The following is a 12,303-nucleotide window of genomic DNA, read 5'->3' on the forward strand; positions in this document are numbered from 1 at the left end:
GCCCTGATTCATTCAGTGTACTGGGAGCAGAAGCAGCAGAAGTTGCAGTTGTAGCTGCAGCTGAGGGGAAGATTGGGAGTGGTAACCCAAACAAATGCTGTTCGAGTGGATGCTGGACAACGCTTACGAATGACACTAGGCGAGCTGTCTGTCTGTCTTCCCCCGTCTGTCTAGCTGTCTGTCAGGTAGTTTTGCCAATTCAAATTTCAAATTTGTCGAGAATTTGCAATTGCATTCTTCTAGAACCCGCAGCCCAGCCAGCCCCGCCTCAAGTGCAACCCTATAGCATTAATATGCCAGGCTGTGGCCCATGTGGCATATGCATACCCCCGCCTCAGCTCCCAGTCTCCAGCTGACCCTAGGCAGCATAGATTCCACAGCAATCGAAAATGGAATTAAATGTTTTGCAAACACTCGAACGCGTTTGCCTTTACTGAAGCTAAACCAGCAACAGCAACAACAACAACAGCAGCAGGACGAACAGCAGGAGCTGCAGGAGGAGCGGCAACAATAACAAACAACACCAGCATTTCCACAGGATATAAATTAAATTTTATTGCCAACTTTGGTCCGTTTGCGCTGTAAATTGTGATGGATTCCCGCCATTTGGCTTGTATAGTTGTAACACCATAAAGGCACATAAATATACCAGCACACACAAACACACACATATATACATGTATAAATATCTATGTATACGTATATGAATAGAAATATAAGTATGCACGCTGAATTAGTGTGCGAACTAATGAATAACAATTATCCGTAAACCATATCGAGGCAGTAAATTAACTCTGTTTCCCATATGAATAGAGCGAATTCTTTATAGCTCCAATATTTTTAATCTGGCCATTATGCTGCTTCTGCTGCTGTTGTACAAATGTGTGTGTAATGGGAGAACGCAGAGCGGGCAGCGAGACCTGATGTAATGCTCGTCTAGACCAGCAACATGAGAAGGCTGAGGAATGCCTAGAGCGATGAGCTCCAACTCGATATTTTTATTCAACACTTTGCTAAATTGCATTTATTAACGAGCTTACTGCTAAATGTAATGGCAGATTAATCTCAATTTCAATATTATTATTCCTGTATTTGTATTTATTTATTTATGTATTCATTTATTCAAGTATTAATTTATTAATTAATTAAAATATTTTTTCGAATATTCTGTTTATTTTTTTATTTTTTTAATATTTATTAATATTTTACAGGATCATCCTGGTCGGAATTCTGAGTATTTCTGCTACGAATTTTCTCCAAGTATGTACTTATTTAATCGAAGTATTTCGCTCAACTTTTTCCTGTAAGTATGTGTTTGAAGCTTTTTTTTAAGCATATCTCCAAGTATTTCCTCCAAGTATTTCCTTAAGTATATTCTACTAGTATTTCCTCTTAGTATTTCCTTTTAATATTGCCTCTTAGTATTGCCTCTTAGTATTTTCTCTTAGTATTTCCTCTTAGAATATCCTCTTAGTATATCCTCTTAGTATTTTCTCATAGTATTTCTTCAAAGTATTTCTTATTAGTATTTCTTCTTGGTATTTCCTTTTAGTATTTCGTCTTAGTATATCCTCTTAGTATATCTATCCTCTTAGTATATCTATCCTCTTAGTATATCCTCTTAGTATATTCTTTTAGAATATCCTCTTAGTATATCCTCTTAGTATATCCTCTTAGTATATCCTCTTAGTATATCCTCTTAGTATATCCTCTTAGTATATCCTCTTAGTAGATCTTATTAGTATATCCTGGTATTTTCACTTAATATTTTCATTTAGCATAGTTGAGCTTAGTTGAACGACCACTTCACTTCACTTTACAGCACTGACCTCCACCAGGTCTGGGCGACTGAAGAAATGCTTCAGTTGCTGCCCTTTATATAGGGCGACCTTCACTCAAAGCCTCAGTCGCGCTCAAATGTTGAGTTCGGCACTAGGTAGAGATCGTTGCAGTCGAACAAGCGAGAACAATGAGAACACTCTCCGCTGTTGCGAGCAAATATAAATATCAAATGAACTCTGATGTCTACAATTAATGATTTGTATTCGCTTGCTTTACTTAGGCAGACAGACTGTGAGTTAGACAGGGAGACACACAGGGAGCTAATTTGCAGAGATTTCAACACAACAGCATGTGCTCGAGTAGGATTTGAGTGAAAAGAGTAGAGAGTAGAAATAAATTAGAATAGATTGATGCATACTCTCTTAAGAAGTTACTAATAACGGAGCGAAGGCTGGTCTCAAATAGCAGTCTTATTAGCAGCGCTGGTTGCAGAGAGCGGTATCTTAAGGTTAAGACTAACTAAAAGCTTTGGTATGTATTTATATATGCGCATATGTATGTCAGATAACAAATACAATTTCTGCAGCCTTATTGCTTGATAGTTGTGACATGCAAAGTCTTAAAGCGCCATGTTTACTGCCAAACTTTATACGCAACACAGTTCTGAATGCCTCTGCATAGTCAAGGGACAGTCTATTATCTTAGAGCCGATCAATTGAATGTATGTATATGAATGTATATATATATTTATATTATATTCAATGCCAACCATTATGTGCGCACATAAGTTTAGTATTTCGCTGGCATTTAGCAACGCCCTTCGCATTATTATTTGACAGAGCGAAGACTTTTCAGTTTTAATGAGCACTTGGGCGAGTTTTTCATTAGTTGGCGTCGCTTTAATTAACAAAAAATGTTTCGCTATCCGAAAGAAAAGGGCGCAATAAGACACATGAGCTTCAGCCCGGGGCACATTTGAAAATGTTGCTGACGGCTGCCAAGGAACAACAGCAAATAAAAAGTCGCCACTAAGTAGAGTTGTTTTTCCCCTATTTTTTGTTGTTTCCTTTTTTGTAGTTTTGCAAATGTTGTCCATTTCTCCTCGGCTCGTTGGGAAGATGGGGCTGGGGGCTGTTGCACTTGGCGTTAAAAAAGCGGAAAATCGCAGCACATTTTTGCTTTTTAATTAAGCCCTCCATTTTTTATGTGCCTTTCGAAAGCGACACGGCGTGATTCTCTCCGTGCACGAAGTGTGAGAATAGTTTATTTGCCAACAAAGCCCAAAAGGGCGAAAGTAACGTGCGTGCCAAGGGCCGCACACGACCAAGGGTTGGGGCAGAGCAGAGCACAGGCACGTTGGTAACGCCAATCCTGTTGGCCAAATGACAAGGCACACTACACAAGAGTCTAATTGAAGGGCAGAGCATGTCATTTTATTTGGCAATCCAATACGGTAGCCTGATTTACTCTGAAATAGTTATGCACACGTAAAACCCTTTATTTTGTAGCGATATAATGCGCTTTGATAACTATAAGATGCGAAAGTTAAATTTAAGTCTGCCCAAGCTGGAATATGGAACGTGAAGGCGATCGAGTGGGATAGACACATAAGCTTCAATAAAATTAACATAATAATTTCAATGCGATTTATAAAAAACATTTTATATATACTGACCAAAATATATAGACTTTTATTTTATAATTTATATATTATTTTTAATTCAATCTACTTTTAAATCTATAATATATAAATTATAATAATTGGCTTCTTGGTTTCAATGCCAAAAAAAGTGTCAGGTAAGGTGTGCTTATGTTAAACAAATAAAGTCCATTTCATACTTATATACAATTTATAGAGCCGATTGATTTGCTCTTGAAGATCTCCCAACCATCCATATCAATCACAACAGTTTCACGTAAACAAATAATAAATGATAATGCAAGAATACTCATTTAAAATGTTAATTTTAACATTTTTGTTGTTGGTAAGTGGAATTTCTGGTAAGCCGTAAAGCCAGGTAAATTGCAAATTCAAATTATCGGGATTCCTGTGTATATCTACTATATTTAGGTTTTTCCACCTTCTGGAGATTTTGTTAGCATTAGCACGTGGACGACTCTGCACCTTGAAGGGAAGAGGTTACCTGCAGCGACGACTCATGTTATTAGATAAGCACTTAAAGCAAAAGACGTTGGTCAAAGCACCGTCGATCAATTCACCATTAAGTTGGTGCTCTTAAGAGTTAAGTAAACTTAAAGCAGATCTTCCTGTTGGAAGATAGCCCAAGCTCTGATTATTAATGATACAACAGCAACTAATGATACAATAGGAATTATCTTAAACTTACAATAAGTGGACAAAAATTTTAAGATCTTTGAAAGAGAAATGGGAGCAGATATATTTGGGCATTCAAATAGTAAATTATTTTATGACTGAGTATATTCACTTCTGAGTGAATTTCATTTTAAGAATTCAAATCAAGATATAGAAGACATATTACAATGATATAGTAGACACACTTTGGCTTTATCTATGCGACTTCCAATTTTAATTAAAAAGTAAAACCATTTCCATTTGCATAGCTTAAATTACATTTACTCAAATACTCTCATTACGCCCTCGTCAAGTCTTATAAATAGGGCAGAATGTTCGGTGGTGCAGTCAGTCAAAATCGGTGACAGCAACTGAACAGACGTACGTATTACCAAGTCGAGTCGAGTCGAGCAGAATCGTGCTGAGTTGAGTCAAGTAGAGTCAAGTCGAGTAGAGTCGGGTCTAATGAGAGTACATATTTATTCATTTGGATGTAAGGCACGAGTTTTGGAAGCAACACGTAGTGAGAATAACATTAATTGATAAGAGGTGACCGAACGGTTAATGGGTGGGCGAGCTGAGCAGACGTGGAATTCAAACTGGTTTTAGGAACTCAATGATACGATACTGCAACGTTACGGGACTATAGTTGACCAGCTTTACGCCAAATATGTTATACGAGTCTACCAGCCAGTCCTTGGGCTCGTCATCGTTGTTGCGTTTGGGATCGGCTATCTCTTTGCGCAGGGTCAGCAGAAACTCGCCCAGAACGATGCGGCGATGGGTCGGTGCGATTGGCTCGGGGATCTGCGACTCCTGCAGCACGTCCCTAATCTGTTGCAGCATCTCCTGCTGCTCCCCGGAACTGGCAAAGTCGCACAAGTCGCGAAGGCCCACAAACATGATATTCGCATACACATAATTGCGTCCCCTCTCGACCAGGCGCTGCACGGAAATGGGCACCACCTGGCACAGGTGCTGGCTCTCGAAGCGCACCAGCTTCGTGTACTGCAGGTTGCGCTGGCTCTGCGTGAGCCCGTAAATGGCGCAGGCGCCCTGATCCGTGCAGCAGCTGCGGATGCGGCTCCAATTCGCCAGGCGCACCGCCTCGATCATCAGGGTGGCCGCCTGTCGCACGCCCATCAGAAAATCGAATTCGTCGAAATCGGGGCCCAGTGCGCGGCGCAGCTTCCACATGCAGTAGCGCGAGCGGAGGCCACTGAGCCAGAGCATCAGGCATGGGCGCCAGCCCTGGCGGCGGTAGCTCATATAACTCACTTCTCGATTTGGGGGCGTGCAGCGCATGGTACAGCGAACTAGCCACCAGCATTTTGCTCGACCCTGGGGCAAAAGAGGCAACGACACGGCTCGCACGGACTTAAACATATCTAAACAAAAGTGACTATCAAAATTTTAATTGCCGAAACTAAACACAAAAACAAACGCAACTGCGACTGCGACTAAAAATTCGATTTTTATTGGATCACATTTCCCGAAGCAAAAGAGAATTGATTTTTGGCAAAATAGGGTTAACGATTTGAGTATTGAATAGGTTACATTTTATACAAATTTAATATCATTTTGTGATTCAATAGTTGTCTAAATATGTGTTGTGTAAATATGTGTGCATATGTGTTAAACCTAAGCAAAAGTATACAAACATATACATATATACAGTAGAACCATAGATATGATCATCATCTTTCCTCTATATTAAATTTAAAATATACATGGTTCTAGCATGCGATTACGAAAGCTGGAAACCGGAATATTGTTGATAAATCATATTTGAAATTAAGTTATCGTATCTGTGTGTCAATCTGTCTGTCTGTATGTGCTATCCGCCGATCTCATCAATAATTCGATTTTGAAACAAGAGAGTTAAAGTTAGAGTTGGAGAAATAAACTCCCATTACAGAGATCAACTTTGTTTCAAAGGATCGATCAATTTTTTCTCCTTCAATATAGTGGCTTGCAGCCTATTTCCAATAGCACCTTGAAAAACTGAGCATCTATAAAATATAAAAGAGATTAAAAAGCATAAATACAACTTACTCATTCATAATATTTTGTTTTATAAATATTTCAAAGACATTTATATAGAAATAGATTAATCAGGGTATCTCTAGGTCGGTCACTTTTAACTAATCTTCATTGGATTTCTCCACAGCATGCCTGAATTGATGTGCTGCATTGTCGGCCTTTTGCTGCCAGCTATCGTTCTATCGCACGATAGTTCCTATCGTTTACCCAATGCACTAAAGCCGCTGCACTACGATCTGCGTATATTAACCCACCTGAATGCACCCCAAGATCTGCGCTTCGAGGGCACTGTGCAAATCGACTTGCAGGTCCTGCATAACACAAGGGATATAACGCTGCATGCCATAAACTTGACCATAGATGAGGCACGCATTACTTTGTCAACGCGCAACGGCAGCAGAAGTCACAGCGTAAGCCGCATTGAGCGCAATGAGACGCTCGAGTTTTACACCATGCGGCTGGATGGGGAACTGCAGACCCATGAGCAGTATGTGCTAGGCATACCCTTCAGCGCAGCCTTGAATGCCAATGATGTCGGCTACTACTCGAGCTCCTTTCGCGACCCAAAGACGAACCAAACGCAGTGAGTACAAGGATAGTTAGATCTTCGATTCAATCTCTGTATTCTTTGGGTTATTCCCTCAGCTACTTGGCGGCAACACAGTTTTCCCCGACCTTTGCACGACTCGCCTTTCCGTGCTTCGACGAGCCGCATCTGAGAGCCACTTTCCAGGTAACGCTGGGCTATCATAAGAACTACACCGGAATGAGCAATACGCCCGTCAGCAAATGCGTGGATCAGTAAGTTTCTGACCGACTCAAAAGATCCTTCGTGGCTTCGTGGCTTGAACAAGATTGTCATTGCAGTGGTACGCTTAGGGATTATGTGTGGTGCCAGCATGAGCCGCTGCTTAGCACATCCACCTATCTCGTGGCCTACGCCGTGCACAACTTATCTAGCCTGCCGGTGGTGCACAGTGAAACGCACAACAACGTCTCCTTTCGCAGCTGGATGCCACCAGATGCAGTTAGGGACGGCTCTTTCACTGCGAATTTCGGACCTAGGGCTTTGAGCTATTTGGAGAAACTCTTGAAGTTCGTGTTTCCCTTGAGGAAGGTGGATCAGGTGGCGCTGCCCTCGCATAAATTCAGTGCTATGGAAAACTGGGGCCTGGTCACGTTCAAGCAGACCAGATTTGTCCATTACGATGACGAGCTGATGCAGGATAAAGAGGATAAGTCGTTCACCGTGGCACATGAATATGGACACCAGTGGTTCGGTAATCTGGTGGCCATTAGTTGGTGGAACGATCTGTGGTTGAAAGAGGGACCCTCCACGTACTTCGGAAACCTGGCCCTGGATGCTCTCATGCCCGAATGGGGCAGCCTCCAGCGCAGAGTGGCAGAGGACCTGGCTACGTTCTTTTGCAAGGATATGTACAACGATACAATCGCCATTTCACGCGATGTGCAGGACTCGAAGAGCATACTGGGTCAGTTTACTCCATATGCGTACGAGAAGGGATCCCTCATGATGCGCATGCTGCACAAGTGGCTGGGCGACGAGGTCTTCTTCATGGGCATACGCAACTATTTGCGGAGGCATGCTTACGACAGTGTTAGACAGTCGGATCTGTGGCAGGCCATGCAGGAGGCGGCAGACCTGCAAGGCTCAGGCGCAGCAGCGGGTGACATTCGTCTGGCCACTGTAATGGACAGCTGGACATTGCAAAAGGGCTATCCGCTTCTGAATGTGATTAGGAATTACAGTTCCAGTACCGTCTGGATTGATCAGGCTCGTTTCATGCTGGCAGCTGATGGCGGGGAGCCCACTTGCTGGTGGATTCCGCTCACGTTTGTCAATCAACGCCAGGGAAACTTTGACGAAACGCAGCCCCAGTTCTGGCTCGAGTGTCCAAGCACGGGCAAGACATTGCGCCTACGCAAGGACCCCGCTCCCAACGAGTGGATCATGCTGAATCCCCAAGTGAATAGCATTTACCGCGTCAACTACGATGAGCCCAATTGGCGAATGATTATCAAAACACTCAACTCGGCTGACTATGGCTCTATTCACGCACTCAATCGTGCCCAATTGCTGGATGACCTCCTAATGTTGGCCGCCACCCGAGAGCAGAGCTACGATTTGGCTTTCTCGATGCTGGAGTACTTGCCGCGCGAGGCAGAGTTTCTGCCCTGGGATAGAGCCGTTGCCATGCTGAACGATCGCGGTCAGCTGCTAAGGGGCGATCAAGAAAGGATCTTCCGAGTAAGCAATGAAGCTGCAGCTGATGCAGGCTAGACAAAGATCGTATCTAATCCTATTCATTGCAGACGTTCATGAAGAAGCTGGTGACACCGCTCCTACTTCGTACGCCCCAGCTGAATTCGGCGCAGCTGAGAGCCAAGTCAGGTTCATTCGCTGCCCTCTATCGGCTGGCCTACAAGGAGGCTTGTCGCTACGACGCGGCCGACTGCATCAGCCGGGTGGAGGGCTTGACGCAAGACGATGCGAATGGCAGTCAGGTGTCGGCTGACTATCGGCTTATTGCGGACTGCACGAGCATTGAGCTTGGCAACAATGTGCTCTTCCAGGCGATACTGAAACGCTTTCGAGCCAGCGATTCCGATGCCAAAAAGAGTGCCTGGGCCACAGCACTCGGCTGCAGTCGTGACTTTGGTCAGCTGCGACCTGTCCTGGACTATTTGATACAGGCAACTGACAAGGTCACATACAATTACTATATGCAAGCGGTCACATCGGCTTTGGAGCGCAAGCACTTGGCCACAGAGATCGCCGATCACATTATGCAACATGCCAAAGCAATCAAGTAAGTTGACTGTATTCAATTACCATTCATTATCTTACTCACTGTGTCTCTCTCTCTCCCTGTCTCGCTCTGTTTTGCAGCAGCAAATTGAGTTTGAAGCAAATTCAAATCCTGCTCAATCGGATAATAGGCGATTTAATCACTGAGCTTGAGGACAATCAATTGAGGCAGCAATTGAGAGGCCTTGACAAATTTGAGGCTCAGCTGCAGGCGGCACTCGATAGGCGTGACACCAATCGCTATTGGCTGACAAACCGCGCCGAGCACTTTATTAAAGCTTTAACTAAACACACCTAGGAGCCCTGGCTGAGCTGGCTAATTGAGAGTCAGCTGCGACTGCTTTGGTTCTGTGAATAATAAAACTACATAGTCTAATATGGGTATAGCCCTCAACTTATTCATACGTCAAATTCCAGCTCTTGCTTAGCAGTCGAACGTCTGTGGTATTAATTAAGCCAATGATGATGAAGATTTCTTGGAATTGAAATTGAAAGGAATGCGTCTCCTTTCACTCGCCGTGCAGCGCAAACGGCGAACGTTCCAGCTTCCTGCTGTTTGGCCTGTCAGAAACTTGCCTTCCGTGCCTTTGACTTGTAAATTGCTTGACACGGGACATGACACACACACACATACAGAGAGAGAGAGAGAGAGAGAGACACCACACACGGCTCGCTTTTGTTTGGAATGCGACTTCACTTGGCATTTGACGTTTACACGAAAATGACAAAATGTTTCGCTGTGTGCCCCAGGCTTGACACGACCAGATGATTTGGCCTGTCTTCAGTCAATGTATTAGCTGTCCTTTTTGCCTGCCTTCTTCGCTAAATCCTCTTTCATATCCTGGCAATTAGTGAAATTAATCAAAGCGTCTTTAACTGATTCGCTATAGAAAGCATTCATTTTCTGTTATATATGGAATATATTTCAATTGGTCACAAAAATACCTCTCTCAATCCTTAACATGTGCATTCGGTATTCATTGTTTTTCATAGCCTAAAAAAGTATATTTAATTAACTTCGATAAGCTTAAATAAGAAAGTCTTGCTAAGCCTAAAAGTATGCAACAAAAATATATTCTTATAATCGGCAATTTTACAGGGTATGTAGACGCTAGCCTTAATTTCAATTACCTTCATAATTTATGAAATGCAAATGAAAAGTATCCCAAATTAACGGCATTAATGATATCGAAACATTTTTGTATATTTTATACACATATATTAAATTAATTAAATGTGTTTTGCCAGCCGATAAACGACATACCTGTGTGTACATGTGTGTGTGTGTGTGTGTGTGTGTGCATTGATGTGTAAATGATTTTAACACATATTGACAGGCTGAATTATGAGTGGCTCATGTTTGCATTCGCATCGCAACTTTTACTTATTTATTTATTATAAATTAATTGAACGACAACACGGCAATGTGATGCCCTTACAATATTTGCCTGTCAAATTATCAGCCTGCAAACAGAATTCCAACGACAGCAGGCATTCAAATTAATACAAATGATGTGCGCTCTGAATTTACAATTCACCAGTCGCAATTCGCAATCAGGCGGCAAGCCACAGGATATGAATTATAATACGCAGGCGATAAAATTGAAGTCAATGTTATTGCAAAATATTATCAGAGTTGAAAACGATTTGACATAATGCAATTGTTGCTCAGGGATTAATCAATTACATTTCTGATAACAACAACAACAACAACAACAATTTGCACGTTAATGAGTTGCAAGCTCTTTTGTTTTAATTGACTCTCGGCATTCCGGGAAAATATTAACTAGTTGAAAATTTAGCTAGAAATCAAGCAATTATGATAACAGCAAGCGAGAGTGAGACAACACGCACTGCATAATACTCGCTCACAATCTCTAAAACAATTCAATTCAAATTAATTATATGATGTGAATTTAATTATAACAGTTTCCGATTTGCAGCTACAAAAACTTGTATGCATAAATATATCCCGCCCCATTGGGCGTTTCCTTATCATATTAATTAGAAAAATAATAATATATAATAATCTAAGCAAAATATTCTGGTCTTCCATAAAAATTCTTCAAGAAGCAACATTGAATGTCATTCAACATGTGCATATGCGTGTGTGTGGGTGCCTGCCCATGTATGTGTGCGTGTCATTTTCTATATACATATGTGCTCTTTGCAGGGTTCAGGGTATCTCCTTTACATATTATTACATATTAAATTGCAGACGTGAATTTAATGTTTCATTTAAATTCTGTGATAATAATGGAAGAAGAGACATTTACTTTCTAGTCAACTTTCACGGGGCCAATTGAAAAGATTCGTCAGTATAACGTTTGCAGTTCCCCATTGGATCATTTATTAGTGTACATTGGGAGTCTTCCAAGATAGACATCGTAATTATCGTACGCTCGTTAAGAGTCAATATCAAATTGTCTGCTGGCATTTGGCTAGTCATTCGAAATTAGCCTAATTAGCTCTAATTGCATATCGAAGTGAATGGCTGCAATCGGCAGTCGGCAATCGAGCCATCTGGCGCATTCGAGCCATCTGGCGCATTTTTGTTATAGTTCATTGTAATATAATTGGGTCGCCGCCCGATGCATCAGTCGTGCAGTCGTCCTGGTCCTGCACCTGTCCGGGCTCGAGTTCGAAAGGCGCGTTTATTTCAATTATGGCCACACCTGGAGCTGCGCACTGGATTTAACTTTTGTTGTAAATTTTGCAGTGTGTTTGCCCATTTAGTTGCATGTTTATGCTTCTTCTCCTTGTGCTTGTGCTTCTTCTTCGTCTACGGTGCCATTTGGCAAGCGCCGTAAATTCAGTCAGATGAAAGAAGTGGAGCTGTGGGGAGAGGGAGCCAAACGAAACAAGAAAATGTTGTTTGTTTTAATGGCACCAAGAAAATAAATTCATTAAAAAGTTTTAGCCATGCGAATATTTAATGCAAATATTTTGCATTCCCTCCGGATATACATACACCTACATATATATATATATGTCTATGTGTATATAATTGCAGCACAGGTATATCAAATATCGATTTAGAGTTTCATTTAGTTTGATTTCTTGTTCGCCTCTCATTCTGTCATTTTTCAGTGCCTTTATCGACGTCATTAGAAACAAAACTTTACTTTGCATTTATTGCTTCCTTCCCGATGCTGCTCGGTTCTGTTTGAATTTTGCAGGACATGCCACTGTTACGGTGTCCTTTGTGCTGGCGCCGCCAGGCAGACACATTCATAGAAACTTGCCACCAATTGCCACAAAAGCCAGCAGCAGGAGCGGCAGGAGGAGCAGCAGCAGCAACGAATCCAAAAACTTGCAGTCAAGCAGCACAAGT

At 42.0% G+C, this 12,303-nt stretch overlaps 2 protein-coding genes across 5 annotated transcripts; one reads left to right on the forward strand and one right to left on the reverse strand.

The window, feature by feature from the left end:
- Positions 1–4,402: 4,402 nt before the first annotated feature.
- Positions 4,403–9,364, forward strand: LOC108652875 (aminopeptidase N). 4 transcript variants are annotated; one of them, XM_089261327.1, is made up of 7 exons: positions 4,403–4,501; positions 4,551–4,664; positions 6,267–6,722; positions 6,785–6,940; positions 7,007–8,408; positions 8,474–8,970; positions 9,051–9,364. In XM_089261327.1, exons 3-7 carry the CDS (start codon positions 6,268–6,270, stop codon positions 9,265–9,267), a joined length of 2,727 nt encoding a protein of 908 aa, XP_089117453.1. In that variant the 5' UTR covers positions 4,403–4,501; positions 4,551–4,664; position 6,267; the 3' UTR covers positions 9,268–9,364. The 4 variants fall into 4 exon arrangements, with proteins under 4 accessions (XP_089117453.1, XP_089117454.1, XP_030238870.1 ...); XM_089261328.1 differs by having other exon boundaries at positions 4,551–4,645; XM_018103073.3 differs by having other exon boundaries at positions 4,418–4,501; positions 4,551–4,589.
- LOC115562164 (uncharacterized) lies at positions 4,558–5,571 on the reverse strand. The gene has a single exon (XM_030383011.2). It carries the CDS (start codon positions 5,480–5,482, stop codon positions 4,691–4,693), a length of 792 nt encoding a protein of 263 aa, XP_030238871.1. The 5' UTR covers positions 5,483–5,571; the 3' UTR covers positions 4,558–4,690.
- Positions 9,365–12,303: the final 2,939 nt, after the last annotated feature.

This window comes from Drosophila navojoa, chromosome 5, assembly GCF_054131105.1.
Source record: "Drosophila navojoa isolate 15081-1374.11 chromosome 5, UAZ_NAV_1.0, whole genome shotgun sequence".
Classification (NCBI taxonomy): domain Eukaryota; kingdom Metazoa; phylum Arthropoda; class Insecta; order Diptera; family Drosophilidae; genus Drosophila; species Drosophila navojoa.